The sequence below is a fragment of the Cnephaeus nilssonii genome (genome assembly GCF_951640355.1).
Source record: "Cnephaeus nilssonii genome assembly, chromosome: 16".
Classification (NCBI taxonomy): Eukaryota; Metazoa; Chordata; class Mammalia; order Chiroptera; family Vespertilionidae; genus Cnephaeus; species Cnephaeus nilssonii.
The window spans coordinates 4,353,649-4,377,473 of NC_137087.1; the positions used below are offsets into that span (position 1 = coordinate 4,353,649).

Below are 23,825 nucleotides of genomic sequence, written 5' to 3' on the forward strand. Positions count from 1 at the left end.
AGCTGAGAGGCGCAGGCATGAGCCCCGCCTGGAGAGAAACCCGTAGAGTTCTGAGAGCTTTACCTCATTTAATCCTCGGAGCACATCCCTGGTCTGGTCCCAGTTTCACGGAGAATGAACTGAAGAACAGAGAGGTTAACTAACTTGCCCAGGGGCACACAGCTAGGAGGTGTCGGACTGAGCGGGGAGCCCAGGTGGCCTCCCTCCAGAACCACTTCGTTAACTGTAAAGATCAAAATTCAACCAAGATCTAATTGGCTTTATCAGGCGATTCATTCCAGATTGGTTGATTAACTCTGGGAGAGGTTGAAACTGCAATTAGATCAGGTTTGGTGTCATGGATTTTCAGCACAAGTGACACCATTTGGGGTCTGTGGTTTTCTCTTTAACGACTCCCATTCTCTGCTGAGGCCACGGACTGCGTGGGCTCCAGTGAGCTTATGGCAGATGCCCCCACTCCCCAGCACAGGCTGGTCGCTGTCCTATTTGAAGTGCTGTGGGCATCACACCCTGGAGGCTTGCTCAGAGGTGGCTGAGCAGAGACTAGGGGTTCCCTCCCTTTTGACACCAGACAGTTTGGGCTCAGAGCATGCAAGTGACCTGCCCCAGGCCTCCAGCCCTGGGTGCTGGAGTCAGAGAATGAGTCCACACCACCTTCCCATCCTGCCTCCTGGTGGCCATCCTGCCTCCTGGTGGCCATCCTGCCTCCTGGTGGGGAGCAGGGACAGGGCACCCCGGGGGCTGGAAACCCAGCAAGCAGAGCTGAGCCGGGCCGCCTCCCGCCTGCTGGGCATGGACATCCACTGCTGAGGAGGCAGATGGGAGCAGGGGCCTGCTAGTCCCCATGGGCAGAGGGAAGGGTCTCGAAGGGTCCTGCTCCCAGGCCGGCCGGACACATGCGCTCAGCAGGTCTGCACAGGCCCAGGAGGAGGCAGCAGGGCCTGGGGGGCCGTGGGCGGTGCTTGTTGGGCTGTAGAGCAGGGGAGGAGCTGACCGCGCAGGTGCCTGGGGCAGGGGACGCTAGACCTGGCCTCGGGGGACAGCGTTCCCCATGTGCCGCTGCCTCGCTGAGGAGGTGGCCCTGCTTTGGCCCCTGCTGCCTGCTCCACCTACACACACTCAGGGCCTGTTCCTGCCGCGCCTGCAGTGCGCTGTGAGCCCCGCGGCTTCCTCAGGGGACCAACTGCCCTCTCCCTGAGCCCCCTCTTGGTAGAGAGCTCCGGGGTCCCTGCCCCCTCTGCAAGGGCCCTCGCTGAGTCTGGGGCACCCTTCAGCCTATTTCATCTCCACTGTCACACTGTGCCCCAGGAGAGAGGAAAGGACCTGCCCTGGGCGTGGTTGAACGGAGCCGCTGACGCCGGTGCTGCTGCTTCAGGAGGCTGGCGGCCGGGCAGTCCCCAGGATGGGTGCCAGGGTCCCCCAATCTGCCTCAGGCGGTTCCTGCAGAGCCTGTGCCCCGGCCAGGCTCAGCCCTGCCTGATGTGCCTTCCCCACCTGCCTCAGCGCATGCCCCTTCCTCTTGCCCAGGGTTGACCTCATCTCCATCAACCCCTTCCGCGGAGTGCAGGTGTGTCCTGCTTCCATATACCTCACCCCAGGACTGGCCCTCCCTGCCCCTTCCTGTCCCGCCCCATGGGCTCTCGGTGGACCTCGGTAGGTGGGGCCTCGGGAGCTTCAGGATGGGGAGGCTCCCACGGAGGAGCAGGGGGCCTGGAGGGGAGAAGCAGCAGCCCTGGGGAGGGTCGGATGCCCCGCAGACTCTCGGTGGGGTGGGCAGCGGTGGCCTCTAGGCTCCTAGTGAGCGAGCTGAGGCGGGGTAGGGGCCTGCCCTTTGCCCTTTGCCCTTCGCCCTTCAATGCAGGGAGGATGGGCCTCGAGAGCTGTTTTGCAGTCCCTGGGATCCTGGACCCTCACGCAGTAAGTCTCTGACCCCTCCCCACGCGCTGACCGTCCCCAGGGGCACGGGTCGGTGACTCACTCTCGGGGGGACTCTCCACCTCTCAGCACCTCCACTTCTTCCTGTAAACCGGTAACACCCGGTTCATGGGGTTGTAGATTACAAAGCGGTCCCTACGCCTGGCACAGGGAAAATGCTCATCAAAAGCAGCTGCTGTGGTTAATTTCTTGAGACCCTGACCTGGCGCTGGCCCTGCTCACGGGTCCAGGGAGCCTCTGGGCCAGTGAGGGAGGGAGCAGGCCGTTGGGTGTGGAGGTGTGTGCGCCCCCTTCCGGCCCTCAGACCCTCTCTGGCCCCCGGCCGGCCCTCTGCAGTTCCTAACTCCTCTTACCACCCGGTTGGGACCAGGCTGCGCTCCCGGGCGGTGGAGCCTGGAGCAGGGCCAGGTCACTCCTCCAGCCCGTGCGCTGGGAACCGCCCTGGGCCCCCCCCCCCCCCCCCCCCCCCCCCGCCTTCCCCAATGCGGGCGGGCCCGCCCTGCGGCTCCTTTTAAAAACCACAGTCGCAGCTGCAAGCTAGATCAAACGTCGCTCACACCACCCCCTGAGGACCTCGCAGACCCGCAACCATGGCCGGCAAGGGCTGGCAAGACCTGAAGCAGCAAGTGGAGGGGACTGCCCAGGAGGCAGGTGAGGAGGCGCTGGGCCTGGGCATTCAGGGGCACGGCTGGGTGCTCGGAGCAGGGTCCAGCCCAGGAGGGAAAGCTGGCAGGAGGCTCAGGCTCGAAGCCTGCCCTCCCCTAAGAAGCGGGGACTGGCAGGACGCCCACCATGACCAGCAGGGAGACGGAGGCGATCCTGGGTGGGGTTGGGAGTGGGGGACAGCGGTGCGGAGCAGGGCTGCACTTTGGGGATTGCTAGAGCCAATCGGGAGGCCCCATGGGCTCCTTCGGGGCGGGTGAGCGTGCACCCTGCCACCCTGAGCCTGGCCTCTGCCCCCCCCCCCCCCCCCCCGGGCTCAGCACACAAGCCCGGGGGGGATGGGGGCACCAGACCTCCACTGGGCTTTGCTGAGTTTTCCTCCCCCTGAAAAACAGTTGTTTCCTTTCTTTTTAATATTCAGCTGGAGGGCCTTCCCACCTCACCCCAGCAGAGGTCCCAGCCCTGGTTGCTCTGCCTCAGCTATTTACTCCTCTGACTGAGGTCACACAGCCAGGGAGGGGGAGGGGAGGAGGCATGTGAAGGGACCGGGCCACCAGTGTCAACTCATCTTCCCTGGGGATACGGCTCTGCTCCAGCTCCGGCTCCTGCACATCCCAGTCACAGACACACCGCACCCACCCCTCCCACCCTGCACCGGCTGCCACCAGGAAGCCTCTTTCTGCGGGGCCCTCCTCTGGACCCCGCTTTATCTGCAAGCGGGGTGCAGAGCTCTTTCTTTGGGTCCTGGCTATGTCAGACAAGACCCCAGGGTGTGGGGAAGGCAAGCCCTTTCCAGTTCAGAGCAAGGATGAGTCAGATCCCTGGAGCCGGAGCCAGCAGCCTGCCCACCAAAGGCCCTGGGAGCGCAGGCCCCACAGGCGCAAACTCTGGTCCAGAGAAGGGGGCCTGGCCCGGAAGTCCTACCTCCGTCTGCACTTTGCCTTAAGCTGCCGGCCACGGGCGGCACTGGCGCGGTCACGGGGGCCCTCTCGGTGGAGGCACGGGAAAGGAGGTGCGGAGGGGGCCCTGAGGAAGGAGAGGCCCCGATGCACTAAGGGTGCACTAACGGTGGGAACCCAGGCATCTGGGGGGCTCTTAAAGGGGGCAGGGTTCTTCCTGGACCAGGCCCAGCAGCAGCCATAGCCCAGAGCCATCTCCAGCCCTGCCCTGCCCTGCCCTGCCCTGCCCTGCCCTGCCCTGCCCTGCCCTGCCCTGCCTGGCCCCGCCCACCGTCCTGTGAGCCACCCTGGCCATTGGTGGGAAGCAGGCCAGAGGGGAGGAGCCCAGAGCTATAAATAAACAAGAACACCCCAGAGGCATGAAACCCTCGTGCCCCGCTGGCTGGGTGGCCTTGGCCAAGGGGCTTTATTACCTCGATGGCATCTGTCCCTCGGGCCTGGAGGCCAGGCTACTCCAGAGAGCAGATGGGGGGGTGGCAATGTGGGTCTCTGTGGTCCATGGGGCCTCAACAGGGGCTAAAGGCAAATCTCTTCCTTTCAGTGTCTGTGACGGGAGCAGCAGCCCAGCAAGTGGTGGACCAGGCAGCAGAGGCTGGGCAGAAAGGTCTGAGGCTGGGGGCAGGAGGCGGGCTGGGCAGTGGGCAGGAGGGTGCGCAGAAAGGGCTGGGCAGAGGGCAGGAGGGTGGGCAGAAAGGGCTGGGCAGAGGGCAGGAGGGTGGGCAGAAAGGGCTGGGGCAGAGGGCAGGAGGGTGGGCAGAAAGGGCTGGGGCTGGGGGCTGGAGGGTGGGCAGAAAGGGCTGGGGCTGGGGGCTGGAGGGTGGGCAGAAAGGGCTGGGGCTGGGGGCTGGAGGGTGGGCAGAAAGGGCTGGGGCTGGGGGCAGGAGGGTGGGCAGAAAGGGCTGGGCAGAGGGCAGGAAGGTGGGCAGAAAGGGCTGGGCAGTGGGCAGGAGGGTGGGCAGAAAGGTCTGAGGCTGGGGGCTGGAGGCGGGCTGGGCAGAGGGCAGGAGGGTGGGCAGAAAGGGCTGGGGCAGAGGGCAGGAGGGTGGGCAGAAAGGGCTGGGCAGAGGGCAGGAGGGTGGGCAGAAAGGGCTGGGGCAGAGGGCAGGAGGGTGGGCAGAAAGGGCTGGGCAGAGGGCAGGAGGGTGGGCAGAAAGGGCTGGGGCAGAGGGCAGGAGGGTGGGCAGAAAGGGCTGGGCAGAGGGCAGGAGGGTGGGCAGAAAGGGCTGGGGCTGGGGGCTGGAGGGTGGGCAGAAAGGGCTGGGGCTGGGGGCAGGAGGGTGGGCAGAAAGGGCTGGGGCTGGGGGCAGGAGGGTGGGCAGAAAGGGCTGGGGCTGGGGGCAGGAGGGTGGGCAGAAAGGGCTGGGCAGAGGGCAGGAGGGTGGGCAGAAAGGGCTGGGCAGTGGGCAGGAGGGTGGGCAGAAAGGTCTGAGGCTGGGGGCTGGAGGCGGGCTGGGCAGAGGGCAGGAGGGTGGGCAGAAAGGGCTGGGCAGAGGGCAGGAGGGTAGGCAGAAAGGGCTGGGGCTGGAGGCAGGATGGTGGGCAGAAAGGGCTGGGCAGAGGGCAGGAGGGTGCGCAGACCCAGCACACTCTTTCCTCTGAAGTCCCGCTGCCCACCCTGCCTCCTGGAAGGAGACCCTGCCTGGCCGGTTCGCCACCGCCCTCACCTGCCCTCTCCTTTCCTCCCCAGCCATGGACCAGGTGGCTAAAGCCACCCAGGAGACCGCGGACAAGACTGCTAACCAAGCCTCGGAGGCCTTCTCCGGTTTTGGGAAAAAGTTGGGTCTCATGAAGTGACCAAAGGGAGCCCTGGGCACCCCTCCCGCCCGAGCTCTGCTCCTCGGCGGCCCCTCGGCATGAGGCCTCATTAAAGCACGTGCCCCCAGCCTGTGTCCGCCTCCTGCCTCCGCCAGGCCGCCCCTCCGGGAGAGCCCACACCCAGGTCCCAGTGCCACCTGCGCACACGGGGCTGCCTCACCCTGGCATCCGGATGCTCCCTCACAGCCCAGTTCAACCCGGCCAGGCACGTGCCCTCCCCGCTCAGTTCAGCAGCCGCCCGGCCCCCTCCAGGAATCCCGTCCCCTGAGGAGGGGACACTCGGCCCCAGGTCCTGGCGTGGTGGGGGGGCGGGGGGAGAGCTCAGCTCTGGGCTGCAGGCGGAGCTCCCAGGGCCCAGGCCTCGGAACTGCCCTTCCATAGCGCCTGGCACGGGGCACCCCTGGGCATGGGCATCCTGGGCACGGGGCATCCCTGGGCACGGGGCACCCCTGGGCACGGGGCACCCCTGGGCCCGGCGCCCCGTGGAGACCTGGGACCACGCCGAGTCCCTGGGCCGGGCTTCTGGGCCTCCCCACCCACGCCCGTCCCGCCCCGCGGGGTGTTTGTGTGCCCGCTTCCCGGTGAGTCACCCCCGCAGGGCGAGGACCCCGCCCCTGGACTTGTTTTCGGCGGCGGCCGGGAGGAGCCCGCCCCGGGACCTCGGTGCTTCCGCGGGGCGCGGCCCCCCAGCGCCCTCCCGGCCTGCGCCTCGGTCCTGGCGCATCCCCCCCCCCCCCCCCCCGCACGTGTCCGCGTGCGTGACAGCAGCCCGGCAGCCGCCCGGTGACTCACTGGGCTCCTGCCGCCGCTCTCACCCAGCCCTCCGCCGCGCCAGGCCTTCCCCGCGGCCCCTCTCGGGGAGCCGCCGGCTGGGGGAGCCGCCGCTGGGGGAGCCGCCGCTGGGGGAGCCGCCGCTGGGGGAGCCGCCGCTGGGGGAGCGCGGACGGGTCATTGCCCGGCCCCCAGTGCTGGGCCGGGCGGAAACGCCTTTCCTTGGGAGGCTGGCCGAGGGGGAGGGGCCTTCCTGGCCGCCAGCGGGGAGCTCCCGTCGGGGAGCCTCTCCCCTCCGCCGGCCTGAGGCGATGCCCTGCTGGGGCCTTCCCTCCTCCTCAGGCTGGGCACCCCAGCCTCACCCCGGCCGAGCCCCCTCAGCGCTGGGCTCCGTGTTGCTGCCCCCCCCCCCCCCCCAAGCTTCCTCCTGTCTGCAAAACGGCCCGGCTGGCCGCTCCACCAGGAGACACCTGGCCGCCAGCGGCCGCTCCCAGCGTCCCCAGGAGGGATGCCAGGGCGGGAGGGACCAGCTGGGGGATGGGGGGGGGGGCTGAACTGGTGGGGCCCCACATCTTTTCTGGTGACTCCTGGAGAAGTGCCAATTGGCTGAACGATCTGTCTTCACCGGCTTTTTAGGGGGCCAGGGGGCTTCTGGGAAAGGGTTTCATACTGAAAAAGGAAACAAAACCGGAAGAAGCAGTCCAGCCTGCAACTTTGGTTTGTGCCCTGACCGGGAATCAAACCGTGACCCTTCCGTGCGGGGACGAGGCGCAAATCAACTGAGTCACACTGGCCGGGCGCCACTGTGCATTTCCGAGGCTGGAGATGATGCTTAAAGCTGTGGCGGCCGCTTGTAACCGCAGGAGGAATAAGCCCAAGGGAACCCAACTTGCTGGTTCGGACAGAGCAGAAACACCGAAGAACCTGGGTCCGGGCTTCCGTTGTTCAGTCCCTGAACCCATCTGGCAGCTGCCACGTGCCGGGGAGAGGACCGGTTCCTCCCCGGAGCCCCTGTGTGTCAGGCTTTCTGTTGCAACAAAAAGCTCCTCACCACTTCCCGTTCCCTGGGCCTCAGACACGGACCTTTTTTCATTTCCCTTGACACTCTGGCTCCTGCTCGCCTCAGGGTCTGCACGTGCTGGTTTGTTTTTCTGTCTGGAATTCTCCATTCTCTCTCAAAAATTACCCTTCTCTAGACGCCTCCTCCTCTCTCATCCTTCAGGTCTCTGTCTGCCCTCCAACACACGCACACACGCACACTCAGAATGGGTCCCCACACACACTCACAGCCCATGCTTCTTTCCAGCTACACTAACCAGTCACTTTCTTGTGTGCATCTCTGTGACGATTGTCCATGGGGCTGCAACCAAGCCTCTTCTACTGACTGGAGCACGCCCTGCCTAGACTGGTGTCCCGGTAACATCCGCTAAACTAATGCAGGCGTGGTCCTCTGGCCCTCTTACTGAATAGCCCCGAGCTCACCTATTGTCCGTTCACAGTGTGCCCTCTCCAGTGCAGCCCCTTCCTCTCTACCCCCACCCTGCGCAGCCGGCCCTCCCATGGCACCACGCACATGCCTCTTTCTGGTCCCCCAACGCCGAGTCCTGAGGAGGAGGGCCAGGTTCCACTTGTCTTTTGTCCCATGTCCGGACACAGTGGGCACGGCGCACCAGGGGAGCCATGAGAGCCTGTAGGAGCCCAGGCCTGCCTCCATGAGGCTGAGGAAGCTGGTTGAGCCCAGATCAGCTGAGAAAGAGAACCCTGTGGCCACTATACCTGTTGGGTCTCAGTCAAGTCTCCAAAGATGAATTCTTTCATTACCAATTCCCCCAAATAATTCTTAATTTTCCAAAGGCCAGTTCCCCAATTGGCAAAACACAATCACTAGCATTTCATTTTGGTTCCACTTGACATCCCAGCTCTGATTCCCATTGGATTATAGACGAGAAGAGAAACCAGCTGCAAACAGGATGAGCTTCACAGGAACCCAACCCAATAAACGTAGCCAACCACAAAGAAGAAATCAATGTATAGCAGACCAAATAGTGTAATACTACAGGCCCGGTGCACGGATTCGTGCACTGGTGGGGCTGTGTGGCCTGTGGGTGTCCAGAGGAGGAAGCAGGGAGTGAGGAGAAGGAGGAGGAGGAGGAGGAGGAGGAGCCGGGTTTCCTGCCCATTGGCCCCGGGCTCACAGTGGGAGCAGCCGCTCATCCCGGTCAGCCAGCCGAGCAGCACTGACCACCAGGGGCAGCTCCTGTGTTGAGCGTCCACCTCCTGGTAGTCAGTGCACATCATAGCGACTGGTCAATCGGTCTTTCTGGTCGTTCCACCATTCGGTCGCTGGGTTGACTGAGCCTCCCTTCTGGGAGATGGAGCTTTGGCTATAGATCCCCTGTCTCCTTTACTTGCTGCAAGTAAAAACAAACAAACAAAAAAACTACCTTGGGACAACCACTTCTTGTTCTTGAATAAAACACCCAAGCAGTGAAACCCTTAAGTTCTGTAACAAGCTAAGAAGAAATCTGGGGTTGAATCAATAATTGTTATTCATGAGTGTCCATTGTTATCTATTTTTGTACATGGCATTTTCTATTTTTAAAAAGGGCTTGTGTGAACCATAATCTGAGTTCTTAAGTGTGTGGTCTCACTGGTCTGTAGCCTTTATACTTTATCCTCGGCTGGGTTTGACATGTACAATCCACACTATTTTCCTGGAGTGTCTGGTAGGTGTTGTTGCCCTGCCCTCTGGCACAGAGGTTGAGCAGTCCCTAGCATTTCGATCTTTCGGGCTGGCCATCTTGCTTTAGTTTTTAAAGTACAATGTTTATTTGTGTCGGTGATGATTGTTCTGGTTTAGTTTTCCATAGTATGCAATATGCCCTTTCAATATAGATTCTACGTTTCTTTTATTTCAGGAACATTCCTGGGGGGGGAGAGGGGGCGTAACAAAAAAAATCTGTTTTTATATTGGGATGTGGGGAGTAGAAAAGAGAGCCCCTATACTGGGCCTTACTCAGTGGCAGCTTCTTGTTCCATAGGCTTAAAGAAATAAAAGTTGTTTAGAAATACAGGTGTATGTTGTGACGGGAAGAAGGAATGAAGTGAAGTGTGAAGGCCCCTCACATCCTCGGTCTTGCCTCAGACTATGTCCTGAAACCCTGAGGTCTTTCAATCCTGCTTCTTGGGGTTGTTGATGGCCACATAGTGATACAGAACGACCAGCAGGAAGAGCCACATCCCCAGCATGTAGCGAAGACAGCGAGCTTCACATCTGTGATCAGCCTGATGAGGTGGGCGTGGCTCTGACACAGCTGCGCAGTAGCTCAAGGTAGCAGCTCATGAGCACTTCTTAATTGTACCTTAAACTATTTGCTCTATTCCATTGCTCGCCTTTCTTCTTTGGGAGTTCCAGTTACAGGCATGAAGTCTCTTCTCCCTGGTTTCCATGTCTGCCACGTTTACCAAACACTGTGTATCTCTTTAATATGATTCCTTTTTCTTTTCTTTTCTTTCCTTTTTTTCTTTTCTATTCATAGGCACTTACTGTGGTTCCTTGTAGTTTAGCCTTCATTTCTAAAATGGCTTATTTTACCTTTATTCTTCTATTTTACTCCTGAGATATGTAAGTTCCTGTTCTGCCCAGTCGGATGTCCGCCATCATATCCCAGAACTCTGGTGTTTCTGTTTTACAGTCTTCCTAATGCTTTATTAAGTGTCTTTAAGAAAAAAAATTTGAGGAACCAAGATGGCAGCTTAGGTAAACACTGCCCTCCCATAACCACATCAAAATTACAACTAAAATACAGAACAATCATCATTAAGAACCACCTGAAATCTGGCTGAATGGAAGTCCACCAACTAGAGAAGTAAAGAAGAAAGCACATTGAGACTGGTAGGAGGCAAGGAGACATGGAGGCTAGTCCAACACCCACATGTGGCCACATATCCTGGGAGGGATATCTCCAAGGCCTCCCATGAGAAGCAAGGGGTCCTAGCCCCACACCAGACCCCCAGCCCAAGGTTCCAGAGCTGGGAAGAGAAGTCCTTGTAACTTTGGGCTGTAAAAACCAGTGGGGATTGTGGCTGAGTGACACGGACGCTGCTGGAGTCCCAGGTGTTCCTCTTAAAGGGCCCACACACAAACTTACATGGTCTGTTTCTTCTGAGCTCCAGCACTGGGTGGCGGCTTCGGTGGAATCCAGGGACATATGGAGAGGAACTGAGCTGTTTGGCATCATGGCAGGAACTTGGAGTAATTGTGAGGTCATTGTTTCTGTGCTAAGACATCCCCTATTGCAGAGCTGACTGGCAGCCATATCTGAGTTTCCATCAGCATGGCCCATACTGTTCACTCCATCCTGGTGATTCCCTGAGACCCTGCCCCATTCAATTTTCAGTCCCACCCAAGATGTTTGCAGCAGCTTTTCCATATGAATGGCCTGTCCTGGCTCAGGCTTTAGACTTTGTTAAAATGTCTCAAACAGGCAGCAGCTGGCATCAGTGTGCCCCATACCTATCAATAAAAGGCCCAAGACCTAGCACTAACACCAGCCTGCCTTGATTCACAGCTGGGCCTCACCTGGGCACTTCCTAGCCCAATACAAGTAGCAGCCACCTGCAGATCTCTCTGTAGCTCCACCGGGCTGACTCTCTACCTCCTGGGAAGCCCCAGAGCCAGTACACCCAGTGGACAGCTTCAGATTATATCAGATTACAACTCTACACATCCACAAGTGACACACTCACGGGGCAGAATCAGTGAGCATTAAAGCCCCAATGAAGCAAGTCCTGCTCAATAGGGGTGTCTCCTACATAGCAGTTCTTCCATTGTAGATGCAGCTGGTCCTCACAGCCAATTGGCCTGGAGGTCAATTCCCCCCAGTACTGCCAACGGCAATAAGGCTCAACTACAAGACTGTGCACACAGCTCACACAGGGGCGCACCTAGAATGCCCAGCTCAGGTGATGGGGGATGCTGAGCCACTGGGCCCTACTGGACACCTAATACACAAGGCCACTCTACCAATTCCAAGAGACATAGCAGCTCTACATAATACATAGAAACAAGCAAATGGCCCTAACCGGTTTGGCTCAGTGGATAGAGCGTCGGCCTGTGGACTCAAGGGTCCCGGGTTCGATTCCAGTCAAGGGCATGTACCTTGGTTGCGGGCACATCCCCAGTAGGGGGCGTGCAGGAGGCAGCTGATTGATGTTTCTGTCTCATCAATGTTTCTAGCTCTCTATCCCTCTCCCTTCCTCTCTGTAAAAAATCAATAAAATATATTTTTAAAAAAAGAGAAAGAAACAAGCAAATGGAAGCAGCCATAATGCAGAGACAAAGAAACAGGTCACAAATGAAAGAAATGGGAGCAAGCAAACTACCAGGTACAGAGTTCAAAACAATGTTTATAATGTTACTCAAGGATCTTAATGAGAACTTCAAGGGACTTAATGAGAGCTTTAAGGGACTTAGTGAGACTTTCAAGGATCTTAGTGAGATTGTCAATGACATAAAAAAGGACCAGTCAGAAATTAAGCATACACTAACTGAAATATAGAATAATTTACAGGGATTCAACTGTAGAGTAGAGGATTCCGAAAATCAAATCAATGATTTTGAATATGAGGAAGCAAAAAACACGCAATCAGGAGAAAAAAGAATCCAAAAATATGAAGATAGTGTATGGAGCCTCTGGACAACTTCAAGCGTACCAACATTCACATTATGGGGGTATCAGAAGGCGAAGAGAAACAGCAAGATATTGAAAACCTATTTGAAGAAATAGTGCCAGAAAACTTCCCCTACCTGGTGAAAGAAATAAACTTACAAATCCAGGAAGTGCAGAGTGTCCTAAACTAGAGGAACCCAAAGAGGCCTACACCAAGACACATCACAATAAAATGCCAAGGGTTAAAGACAAGGAGAGAATCTTAAAAGCAGCAAGAGAAAAGCAGTTAGTTATCTACAATGAAGCAGCGTCAGCTGATTTCTCAACAAAAACTTTGCAGGCCAGAAGGGAGTAGCAAGAAATAGTCAAAGTGATGAAAAGCAAGAACCTACAACCAAGATTACTCTACCTAGCAAAGCTATCATTCAGAATTGAAGGTCAGATAAAGAGCTTCACAGATAAGAAAAAGCTAAAGGTGTTCATCACCACCAAACCAGTATTATATGAAATGCTGAAGGGTATTCTTTAAGAAGAGGAAGAGGAAGTGGAAGAAGAAGAAGAAGGAGAAGAAGAAGAAAAATACAAACAATAAAATGGCAATATACCTATCAACAATTGAATCTAAAAATCAAAATAAATGAACAAGAAATCTAATGAGCAAAATAAACTGCTGAATAAAATAAAACCAGAGGCATGGAAACATGGAACAGATGGAGGAATCTCAGAGGGAAGAGGTGAGGGGGGTATGGGAAGAGATTAAATAAAGATTAAAAAATAAATTAAAAAAAACTAGATACTAATTGCTTAGTAACTGGTCTTTTTTTTTTAATTTCTTTATTGATTAAGGTGTCACATATTTGTCCTCATCCCCCCATTCCCATCCCACACCCCTCCCCATGGATGCCCCCACCCCCCTGTTGTCCTTAACCATTGGTTAGGCTCGTATGCATGCACACAAGTCCTTTGGTTGATCTCTCCCCCCTACCCCCACCTTCCCCTACCCGCCCTCTGAGGCCCGACAGTCCGATCGATGCCTCCTTGTTTCTGGGTCTGTTCTTGTTCATCAGTCTATGTTGTTCATCATTTCCCCTAGATGAGTGAGATCATGTGTCACTAGAAATATACTTATAAGAACTGAATGTGAGACGAGCAATAATAGTTATGCTGACAGGCAAATGAATCAGTTTGTAGTGAGTTTCTTTCTGGACCAACAGTTCTTTTGAGACCCAATTTCAATGTCCACCAGTTCCTTATGTGTACATGTCAGCACTGACTTTTCAGCTCTGAATGGTGGACAAATGGTGGTAATGCAGGTCCGACTCCCTCTGGTTTGGTCTCGCCCGGACCCAGGGGCACGGCTTCACCCTGACCCAGGGGCGCGTGGCCTTACCCGGATCCAGGGGCACATGGCCTCACCCGGACCCGGGATCCAGCTTCACCCGGACCCAGGGGCGTGTGGCCTCTCCCGGACCCAGGGGCGCGTGGCCTCACCCGGGCCCGGGACCCAGCCTCATCCGGACCCAGGGGCACGTGGCCTCTCCCAGACCCAGGGGCGCGGCCTCACCTGGACCAGGGACCCAGCCTCACCCGGATCCAGGGGCACACGGCCTCACCCGGACCCGGGATCCAACTACACCCGGACCCAGGGGCACATGGCCTCACCCGGACCCAGGGGTGCGTGGCCTCTCCCGGACCCAGGGGTGTGCGGCCTCACCCGGGCCCGGGACCCAGCCTCACCCGGACCCAGGGGCGCATGGCCTCTCCTGGACCCAGGGACGCGACCTCACCCGGGCCCGGGAGGTAACTGGTCTTTTTTAGAACTGAAATTCCCATCACAAGAAAAAATCCTGTGTTCCCGCTCTGCCCGCCCCCTCCCCCCAGAATAAAGTGACTGAGGAATGTTAGCAAATAAAAAAGAAAAAAATGTTATGTTAGAATTCAATTCATATTAAGTAATCATTTTCATGGGATTCTTTTTTTTCCAACCAGAGGGATTCTGCTTCATTTAGAACATCAAAAATAACATTTTACAGAATGGGAACCATAATAGTACACAACAAAGTACAGCTATAAAATCTCAAACAAGTCTGACAATGCTTTTTTTAGATCACCAAAAATAAGGTTCTACGAAAAGGAACTACAACAAGGAAATGTATAGCTGCAAATTTTCGTTTGCCATCAATATCAATTCCCTCTAAAATATTTTGCAGTTTCCAAGCCCAACTAAGATTTGTTGGACAGAGTTGCTTATTCTCATCAGGTCCATGACCTCCCACCCGGAGCATAGCCGCAGGTGAGGTGTCCAGGGGCGACGGTCAGATGTTGGAGGCGGTGCAGGCACCAAGGAAGCACTCCTTAACAGAGGTAACTCGAGTGTAACAACTCAGGCAGCTGGGCCTGCCCTGCCAGAGGCGCCTGGGGTGTGCATCGCCTCTCCATCATCTCCCCGGTTCTGCACTGGGGACCGGGAGCGCCAAGCCAGGCAGCGGGCTGTTCTTCGGAGCCACCCAAACTTGACTCAGTGGCCCGGGGTCCTGGTGCTGGCACGTGCCCCCAGGCAGCCACCACAGGCGGCCCTGGGCAGAAGACATCGGTGCTCGCTGAAAACCTGGGAGTCCACCTGCGCAGCGAAGCCTCCAGATTCTTCTCAGAAAGGCCATCTCCCCAGGGGCTTCTGGAAGACGCACCGCCAGCTGCAGCAAGTGCTGTGCCCCGTAATGTAAGGGGTGCGGGCGCTGGTCACCGGGAGGGCAGCGGTCAGGCTCGCGCTCCCAGGAGAGGACCTCAGGGACTGCATCCGTCCCCCTTCAGAGCTGGCACCCACCACGCTCCTTCCGGGCTGGGAGGAAGGGACCGGGAGGAGGCCGGCCAGAGGCTGCCAGGGCCTCCAGCTCTGTGGTCGCGGGCTCTCGGTGGCTGCGGGGGTGGGGGTGGGGGTGGATGGGAGGTGGGGGTGGGGGTGGGGGTGGGGGGTGAGGGGGTGGGGGGTGGAGGGGTGGGGGGGGGGGGGACGGATTCAACAAAGGTGGGCTTGGGGAGAGCGCCCCCTGGTTCCTATTAGTGCTTGGTTACTTGCCTTAATCAGAAGAAAAAAATTGGACCAAGTCCCCTTTTTATACTTAACTTGTTCATGTGGATACAGCAAAACCAATGGGAGAGTGTAATCAAAGATTATTTCTTTTTAAAAATATATTTTAATTGATTTCAGAGAGGAAGGGAGAGGGAGAGAGAGAAACATCAATGCTGAGAGAGGAACTGATGGGCTGCCTCCTGCACGCCCCCTACTGGGGACTGAGCCTGCAACCGGGCCTGTGCCCTGACCGGAAGTGAACCCGGGACCCTTCAGTCCGCAGCCCGGGCTCCATCCACTGCCCGAACCGGCCGGGGCTCAGATTATCCTTGATCCCCCCCCCCCCCCCCCCTTCACCGCCCGCCGGCCACGCCCGTCCCGCGGGGCCCTGGCACGCAGGAGCCGGACGCGGTGGCGATGCGGCGCTCGCTGCTGGAAAGGCTGCTTAGCTAGCAGGTCGGTCCCCAAAGCCAGGCCGTCGGTCCGGCAGGAAGTCCCACGGCGTGTGGGCTCTGCAGGACCCGGTTCTGGTTGTGGCTCGTTTCCGCCGCCTCCTTCCCGGGAGCAGTCGCTTCCTCACCCACGGCCGCACCCCCTCTCCCGCCTCCACCGGAGGAGGCGCCGGCTGAGCCTGACCGTCTGCACCTTCGTCCCCCGGAGGCTTGGGCCGCCGAGCCCGGCTTCCCGCCCCGCAGCCGTCGCCGCGGGTTCCGGGGCGCCGCGGGGCGTGGCCGTGTGCCGCCCGCCGCAGTTCCCGTGGCGGCCGCCGAGCGGCAGAGGCTGGGCCTCCCCGCCTGCCTTCCCGCGACGACCCGACCGCTGGGTCCCGGCGGCGCGCGCGGAGATGGGCTCTGGCCGCGGCCCCGCGGGCGCGCGTTTCACGCGCCTTCCTTGCGGGAAACTGGTGGGGCTCCTTCACAGGCCATGCAGTGTTTCATACTTAAACAGCATGTTTTACTGTTGGAGGAAACGTGGGGTGCAAAGAGCACACCTCTGGGCTGTCTTTCCTGTAGAGAGGGGCGGACTGCGGGCACGCGCCTGCGGCACTCCGGGGGCAGAGACCGGTCACCTCCGGGCGGCGGCGGGAGGGGGCGGCACAGGGCGGGAGCGGAGGGACGGCGGTCTGGGTCCGTGTGTGGTTCAGACTTGAAGATCCTTCGTTCTATCCGCCCCCCCCCGCCCCCCATAAAACCAGGACCACCAGCACCTGCGATGGAGCAGAGGGGAATCCGAAACGGACTGCGAGCACGGACGAAAGATCCCAACTCTCCTGGAAATGAAGACAATGGGCGGCCCGGCGGGCGGGGAGGGCGGCGGGGAGGGGGGCCGGGCAGGGCGGGCGGCCGGGCGGGGAGGGAGGGCGGCGGGGAGGGCGGCCGGGCGGGGAGGGAGGGCGGCCCGCCGGGCGGGGAGGGAGGGCGGCGGCGGGGCGGGCATCAGAGATTCAATCAAGCGCCAGAGCCGCGGGCACAAGCAGAAAGCGCCTTCCGAACTGGGGATGGAGGGACAGCCTCGCGAGTACCGAACCGTCAGCCATTTATTGCCGTGCTCAGGCGCTGTGCACGCACATGCTTGACTGCAATGTGTTTTTGTTTTTTTTTTCCTTTAGACTGCTTTTAGTCTTCAAGCCCCACTTGACTGGAGTCCCCCTAGACATGGTTGTCTGTTTGCCTAAGCCGGCGAAGCGGTGCTGCTGCCTCCCCCTTTCTTTGTTTAAACTGCTGCGCTTTGGGGCCTGGCGGCGCAGGAGGCTTGTTAGCCCGCCTCACCCCAACACGTGAGGAATGCACGGCACTGGGAGTTCCGTGGCTGTGAGGTCACCGGCAGCAGGAATCTGTCAGCTCCATTACCGTCTCAGGGGCCATCATCACATCCGTGGCCCTTCGTTAACTGAAATGTCATGTGTGGCATATGACCACTGACGGGATTCTCTAAGGCTAAAGGCAGAAATAACTACATGAACCCTGTAATCTAGACAGTAAATGTGTTTCTCACAGGATTGTGGGTTAGCAGCTCTGAACCAATGTTTATACTACCCCTTACCCATGGAGAGTATGTTCCAAGACAAACCCCCCCCCCCCATGCCTGAAACCGCAGGGAGTATTAAACTATGTATGCGACATCTTTCCGATACACACACCTTTCACTTAAAAGGCACTTTATGGCTTCTCTCTGGCACATTCTAATTGCCAGGATCAGTACTCTTCATGGACATGCTGGGCAGCATGGTGCCACATCTCACCATGCTACGCAGAACAGCATATAATTTTTTAAATATATGTTATTGATTTTTTTATAGAGAGGAAGGGAGAGAAATAGTTAGAAACATCGATGAGAGAGAAACATCGATCAGCTGCCTCCTGCACATCTCCTACTGGGGATGTGCTCGCAACCAAGGTACATGCCCTTGACCGGAATCGAACCTGGGACCCTTGAGTCCACAGGCCAACGCTCTATCCACTGAGCCAAACCAGTTAGGGCGAACAGCATACAATTTAAAACTTATAAACTGTTTTGTTTTGTTTTTTTTTCTGGAATTTTCCATTTAATATTTAGGACCAAGGTTGACCATGGGTAACTGAAACCATAGAAAGCTAAACTGTGAATAAGGTAGCGTACTCCTATATATATTAGAATTAAATGCATAAGTAGATATAATGTATATTATAATTATTGGAGAAAGAAATTACAAATAAAGAATGGGGTACACTAAAATGAATCCAGTGGTGTTGGACTGGAATCTGAGGTATCAATACACACTCATGGTTTTTAATTATAAATACTGATAGATACAAATATATATATATATATATATATATATATATATATATATATATATATATATATATATATATACACACACACATACTGTTAGGAGGCACCAAAGAAGTATTGTATAATATATATATGTATTAAAGGGTTAGTATACAGTATATATATAATTTCCCAGATCTATCTGCTGGAAGTTCCTAGGAGCAATGATATCAATGAGCATACCTATCACCCAAATCTTGATCTCTAATACCATTCTCTAATACAAGGAACCAGACTCCAAGGAGAAGTAGTTGACTCTGGGGCTGGAGTGGGGAAAATACAGGATTAGCCTGGAACATCCTTGTAGTGCCAGAAAGTAAGGCAATGCTAAAACAGATTAGATAGATAGATAGATAGATAGATAGATAGATAGATAGATGATAGATAGATAGATAGATAGATAGATGAGATAGATAGATAGATAGATAGATGATAGATAGATAGATAGAGACATACAGCAAAAATTAGGGGGTGGAGGGGTTATTGAAAGAACACCAGAGCCAAACTGAAGGAGTTTCTAATGGCTCAAGCTGGAATGATTTGCGCCACAAAATAAATAATGATAGTATTGGGTTTTAACCTATAGAATAAGATAAATATTCTATTCATGAATCCAAACTGATATGAGTAACTAATGGATTAAATGTGGGGAAGGGGCAACTTTTACTGCAGAATTGTAATTAATTAATTAATGTAGAAGAAATGGGAAATAGCGAATCACCACTAGGCAAACACCACAGAAATAGTCATTGCACATAAGACCCACTGATGGCCCGGCAGCGTGGCTCAGTGGTTGAGCCCTGGGAACCTTCCCTCCTGAAGTGCATTACCCAGGCTCCCTCAGCCTCGGCCTCCGCTGGCTCAGCGAACGGGGAAATAGCAGTAGGAGGCTGGAGCGGGGAGGAGAGGGGTGCCCAGCCCTGCTCCCTCCTTGCTGGACAGGGTGTGGTGGCAGCCGTGCTCTCTGCCGGTGGCTGCAGTTCTGTGCTGTGACCCTGTCCTACAGGCCCGGCTCCCCTCAGGGTCTGTGCTGTGACCCTGTCCTACAGGCCCGGCTCCCCTCAGGGTCTGTGCTGTGACCCTGTCCTACAGGCCCGGCTCCCCTCAGGGTCTGTGCTGTGACCCTGTCCTACAGGCCCGGCTCCCCTCAGGGTCTGTGCTGTGACCCTGTCCTACAGGCACGGCTCCCCTCAGGGTCTGTGCTGTGACCCTGTCCTACAGGCACGGCTCCCCTCAGGGTCTGTGCTGTGACCCTGTCCTACAGGCACGGCTCCCCTCAGGGTCTGTGCTGTGACCCTGTCCTACAGGCACGGCTCCCCTCAGGGTCTGTGCTGTGACCCTGTCCTACAGGCCCGGCTCTCCTCAGGGTCTGTGCTGTGACCCTGTCCTACAGGCACGGCTCCCCTCAGGGTCTGTGCTGTGACCCTGTCCTACAGGCCCGGCTCTCCTCAGGGTCTGTGCTGTGACCCTGTCCTACAGGCACGGCTCCCCTCAGGGTCTGTGCTGTGACCCTGTCCTACAGGCACGGCTCCCCTCAGGGTCTGTGCTGTGACCCTGTCCTACAGACACGGCTCCCCTCAGGGTCTGTGCTGTGACCCTGTCCTACAGGCACGGCTCCCCTCAGGGTCTGTGCTGTGACCCTGTCCTACAGGCACGGCTCCCCTCAGGGTCTGTGCTGTGACCCCGTCCTACAGGCCCGGCTCCCCTCAGGGTCTGTGCTGTGACCCTGTCCTACAGACACGGCTCTCCTCAGGGTCTGTGCTGTGACCCTGTCCTACAGGCCCAGCTCTCCTGAGGGTCTGTGCTGTGACCCTGTCCTACAGGCACGGCTCCCCTCAGGGTCTGTGCTGTGACCCTGTCCTACAGGCACGGCTCCCCTCATGGTCTGTGCTGTGACCCTGTCCTACAGGCACGGCTCCCCTTAGGGTCTGTGCTGTGACCCTGTCCTACAGGCCCGGCTCCCCTCAGGGTCTGTGCTGTGACCCTGTCCTACAGGCACGTCTCCCCTCAGGGTCTGTGCTGTGACCCTGTCCTACAGGCACGGCTCTCCTCAGGGTCTGTGCTGTGACCCTGTCCTACAGGCACGGCTCCCCTCAGGGTCTGTGCTGTGACCCTGTCCTACAGGCACGGCTCCCCTCAGGGTCTGTGCTGTGACCCTGTCCTACAGGCACGTCTCCCCTCAGGGTCTGTGCTGTGACCCTGTCCTACAGGCACGGCTCCCCTCAGGGTCTGTGCTGTGACCCTGTCCTACAGACAGGCTCCCCTCAGGGTCTGTGCTGTGACCCTGTCCTACAGGCCCGGCTCCCCTCAGGGTCTGTGCTGTGACCCTGTCCTACAGACACGTCTCCCCTCAGGGTCTGTGCTGTGACCCTGTCCTACAGGCACGGCTCTCCTCAGGGTCTGTGCTGTGACCCGGTCCTACAGGCACGGCTCCCCTCAGGGTCTGTGCTGTGACCCTGTCCTACAGGCCCGGCTCTCCTCAGGGTCTGTGCTGTGACCCTGTCCTACAGGCACGGCTCCCCTCAGGGTCTGTGCTGTGACCCTGTCCTACAGGCCCGGCTCTCCTCAGGGTCTGTGCTGTGACCCTGTCCTACAGGCACGGCTCCCCTCAGGGTCTGTGCTGTGACCCTGTCCTACAGGCACGGCTCCCCTCAGGGTCTGTGCTGTGACCCTGTCCTACAGACACGGCTCCCCTCAGGGTCTGTGTTGTGACCCTGTCCTACAGACACGGCTCCCCTCAGGGTCTGTGTTGTGACCCTGTCCTACAGGCACGGCTCCCCTCAGGGTCTGTGCAGTGACCCTGTCCTACAGGCACGGCTCCCCTCAGGGTCTGTGCTGTGACCCTGTCCTACAGGCACGGCTCCCCTCAGGGTCTGTGCAGTGACCCTGTCCTACAGGCACGGCTCCCCTCAGGGTCTGTACTGTGACCCTGTCCTACAGGCACAGCTCTCCTGAGGGTCTGTGCTGTGACCCTGTCCTACAGGCACAGCTCCCCTCAGGGTCTGTGCTGTGACCCTGTCCTACAGACACGGCTCCCCTCATGGTCTGTGCTGTGACCCTGTCCTACAGGCACGGCTCCCCTTAGGGTCTGTGCTGTGACCCTGTCCTACAGGCCCGGCTCCCCTCAGGGTCTGTGCTGTGACCCTGTCCTACAGGCACGGCTCCCCTCAGGGTCTGTACTGTGACCCTGTCCTACAGGCACGGCTCCCCTCAGGGTCTGTGCTGTGACCCTGTCCTACAGGCACGGCTCCCCTCAGGGTCTGTGCTGTGACCCTGTCCTACAGGCACGGCTCCCCTCAGGGTCTGTGCTGTGACCCTGTCCTACAGGCACGGCTCCCCTCAGGGTCTGTGCTGTGACCCGGTCCTACAGGCACGGCTCTCCTCAGGGTCTGTACTGTGACCCGGTCCTACAGGCACGGCTCCCCTCAGGGTCTGTGCTGTGACCCTGTCCTACAGGCACGGCTCCCCTCAGGGTCTGTGCTGTGATCCTGTCCTACAGGCACGGCTCTCCTGAGGGTCTGTGCTGTGACCCGGTCCTACAGGCACGGCTCCCCTCAGGGTCTGTGCTGTGACCCTGTCCTACAGGCACGGCTCTCCTCAGGGTCTGTGCTGTGACCCTGTCCTACAGGCACGGCTCCCCTCAGGGTCTGTGCAGTGACCCTGTCCTACAGGCACGGCTCCCCTCAGGGTCTGTGCAGTGACCCTGTCCTACAGGCACGGCTCCCCTCAGGGTCTGTGCTGTGACCCTGTCCTACAGGCACGGCTCCCCTCAGGGTCTGTGCAGTGACCCTGTCCTACAGGCACGGCTCCCCTCAGGGTCTGTGCAGTGACCCTGTCCTACAGGCACGGCTCCCCTCAGGGTCTGTGCAGTGACCCTGTCCTACAGGCACGGCTCCCCTCAGGGTCTGTGCTGTGACCCTGTCCTACAGGCACGGCTCCCCTCAGGGTCTGTGCAGTGACCCTGTCCTACAGGCACGGCTCCCCTCAGGGTCTGTGCTGTGACCCTGTCCTACAGGCCCGGCTCCCCTCAGGGTCTGTGCTGTGACTCTGTCCTACAGGCCCGGCTCCCCTCAGGGTCTGTGCTGTGACCCTGTCCTACAGGCACGGCTCCCCTCAGGGTCTGTGCTGTGACCCTGTCCTACAGGCACGGCTCCCCTCAGGGTCTGTGCTGTGACCCCGTCCTACAGGCACGGCTCCCTTCATGGTCTGTGCTGTGACCCCGTCCTACAGGCACGGCTCCCCTCAGGGTCTGTGCTGTGACCCTGTCCTACAGGCACGGCTCCCCTCAGGGTCTGTGCAGCCCCTCCCCTGCCCTCCATGTCCAGGGAGGTAAGGACTCCACTGCTGCTGGTCTCTGGCACCTCGCCCTCCCACATCCCTTCCCTTAAGTCTGTGCACACCCGTGTGAACAGTCCCTCTCCTCAGGGGCGCCTTTGATGTGCCCTCTGATTCTCACCAGGAACCTGACTCACAGGTGGGTATTGACATGCTGGGGAAGTCCTTTGGTGACGGACATACCAAGTCTCCGGGCCCGGGCTTGGCTCCCCAGTGACTGGGAGGGGTCAGTGTGTGCAGGAGATGTGGGCTCGTAATATACTGTGAGCTCAAATCCATGAAGCAGAAGTCGGAGCAGCGTAGGCAGGATGGACAATTATGAAACAGGACATCCATGACATCTCCAGTTCGAATCACACAAGAAATCATCATGCTTTGGGCATAAGATGGCCCTAAGTATTTAAGTACTGAAAACAATCCCCCCCTGAATTGGTAATTGCTATTTGAAAAATTGGCCCTCCTTGACTGGATGTAGGCAACTGGTCCTTTGCCAAAGGGTTGTTGAGCAAATTCCACACGGAGAATTAGTTAGCTCCTGCCAATGCCTGGTTCTCCCTGCCCCAGGGCTGAACTTGACCTTCTGACTCAGGACTGTGTTCAAGGGTTTCTCCACGGCCCAGCAGGCCAGGCCCCTTCCAGGGTAGGGCGGTTCCCTCCTGAGCCATCCTCAACCTCATCCAGGCAGGTCATGCTTCTTTTTAATTTTATTTTTCAATTACTTTACATTCAGTTTTACTTGGTGATAATTTTAGGTGTCTGGGAGGGTAATGTTATTCCTTGTGGGAGTTGCCAGGAATCCAGCCCTGGGCAGGAGGGTCTAGGCCTGCTCCCCGCTCTCCAGCTGGAAAAAGTCTGCCCTCAGGGAGCCATGGGCTGGGCTCACAGGACAGGTCGGTGGTCTCAGCTGGCGCTGAGGCCAAGTGGGCTTGCACCTGGGCCAGAGCACCGAGGCCTGGACTCGGGTCTGGCCCTAGGCAGCTTGCCTCGAGGATTCTTGCTTTCTCCCTGTTGGCATTTGGGATTTTTTGGACCCAGCCTTCCCCGGAGATCTAGGGCCATGGTGTGTTGGAACTGGAGTGGGGTGCTCACACCAGGACGGTGCGTTAGGGAGGAGCAGGCTCCCCGGGGAGAGGACGTGGTGGGGCAGCAGCGGCTGCAGGCTGTAGTGGGCGGGCTCTGGCTGGCATGGGCTCAGTTCCGCTGAGTGGCCGAGTCCTGACAAGGGCCGGTGGAGGAGCCGGTGAGCCCCGAGGAGAGGGGGACTGTTAGGGGTGTCTCAGGGTGGGGCCTGGAGGGAAAGGGCACAAAGAGCCTGTGGGGTGGGGGACACAGACAACCTCCGAGCGAAGAGGAAAGGGGCTCTGATGGGCCCAGGGAACGTCCCTCTGGGTCTCGGCCCAGTTCCCACCAGTCATGACCCAGAAGTCCCCCACCCGTGGCGGCATCGCCTGGATGCCCTGCGCAGAGCATTCTGGTATTTGGCTGTAACGAGGAGAGAACAGAGTCATCGGACCTGCTTGTGCTCCAGGGCCCTCGCGCCCCCGGCCCCGCCGAGTCCACAGGGTCATCAGACACAGTGGGCAGAAGTCGGGTTACAGTTGTGAGTACGAGGGTCTATTCTTGTATTATTATTTATTCTTGTATTCTTTTCCGTATGAATAACTGGAGCCCGACTTTTGCCCCAGCCTGTATATTTGTGAAACTTGTAAGAGTAGCAGTGTTATGTTCTTCTTCTTAAGAAGACGCCTCCCGGTGGTTGAAGACCAGGCACTCCTGCCACGGGAGACGGCA

The 23,825-nt window shown here is 57.9% G+C and overlaps 1 protein-coding gene across 1 annotated transcript; it reads left to right on the plus strand.

Moving 5' to 3' along the window:
• Positions 1-2,459: 2,459 nt before the first annotated feature.
• On the plus strand, positions 2,460-5,439 carry ADIRF (adipogenesis regulatory factor). Its single transcript, XM_079794318.1, has 3 exons — positions 2,460-2,586; positions 4,099-4,161; positions 5,245-5,439. Exons 1-3 carry the CDS (start codon positions 2,526-2,528, stop codon positions 5,349-5,351), a joined length of 231 nt encoding a protein of 76 aa, XP_079650444.1. The 5' UTR covers positions 2,460-2,525; the 3' UTR covers positions 5,352-5,439.
• Positions 5,440-23,825: the final 18,386 nt, after the last annotated feature.

Coding starts and splice junctions, on each gene's coding strand:
- ADIRF (XM_079794318.1), top strand. CDS start 2,526: ATGGCCGGCAAGGGCTGGCAAGACCTGAAGCAGCAAGTGGAGGGGACT. Junction 2,587..4,098: donor GGGGACTGCCCAGGAGGCAG/GTGAGGAGGCGC, acceptor TCTTCCTTTCAG/TGTCTGTGACGGGAGCAGCA. Junction 4,162..5,244: donor AGCAGAGGCTGGGCAGAAAG/GTCTGAGGCTGG, acceptor TTTCCTCCCCAG/CCATGGACCAGGTGGCTAAA.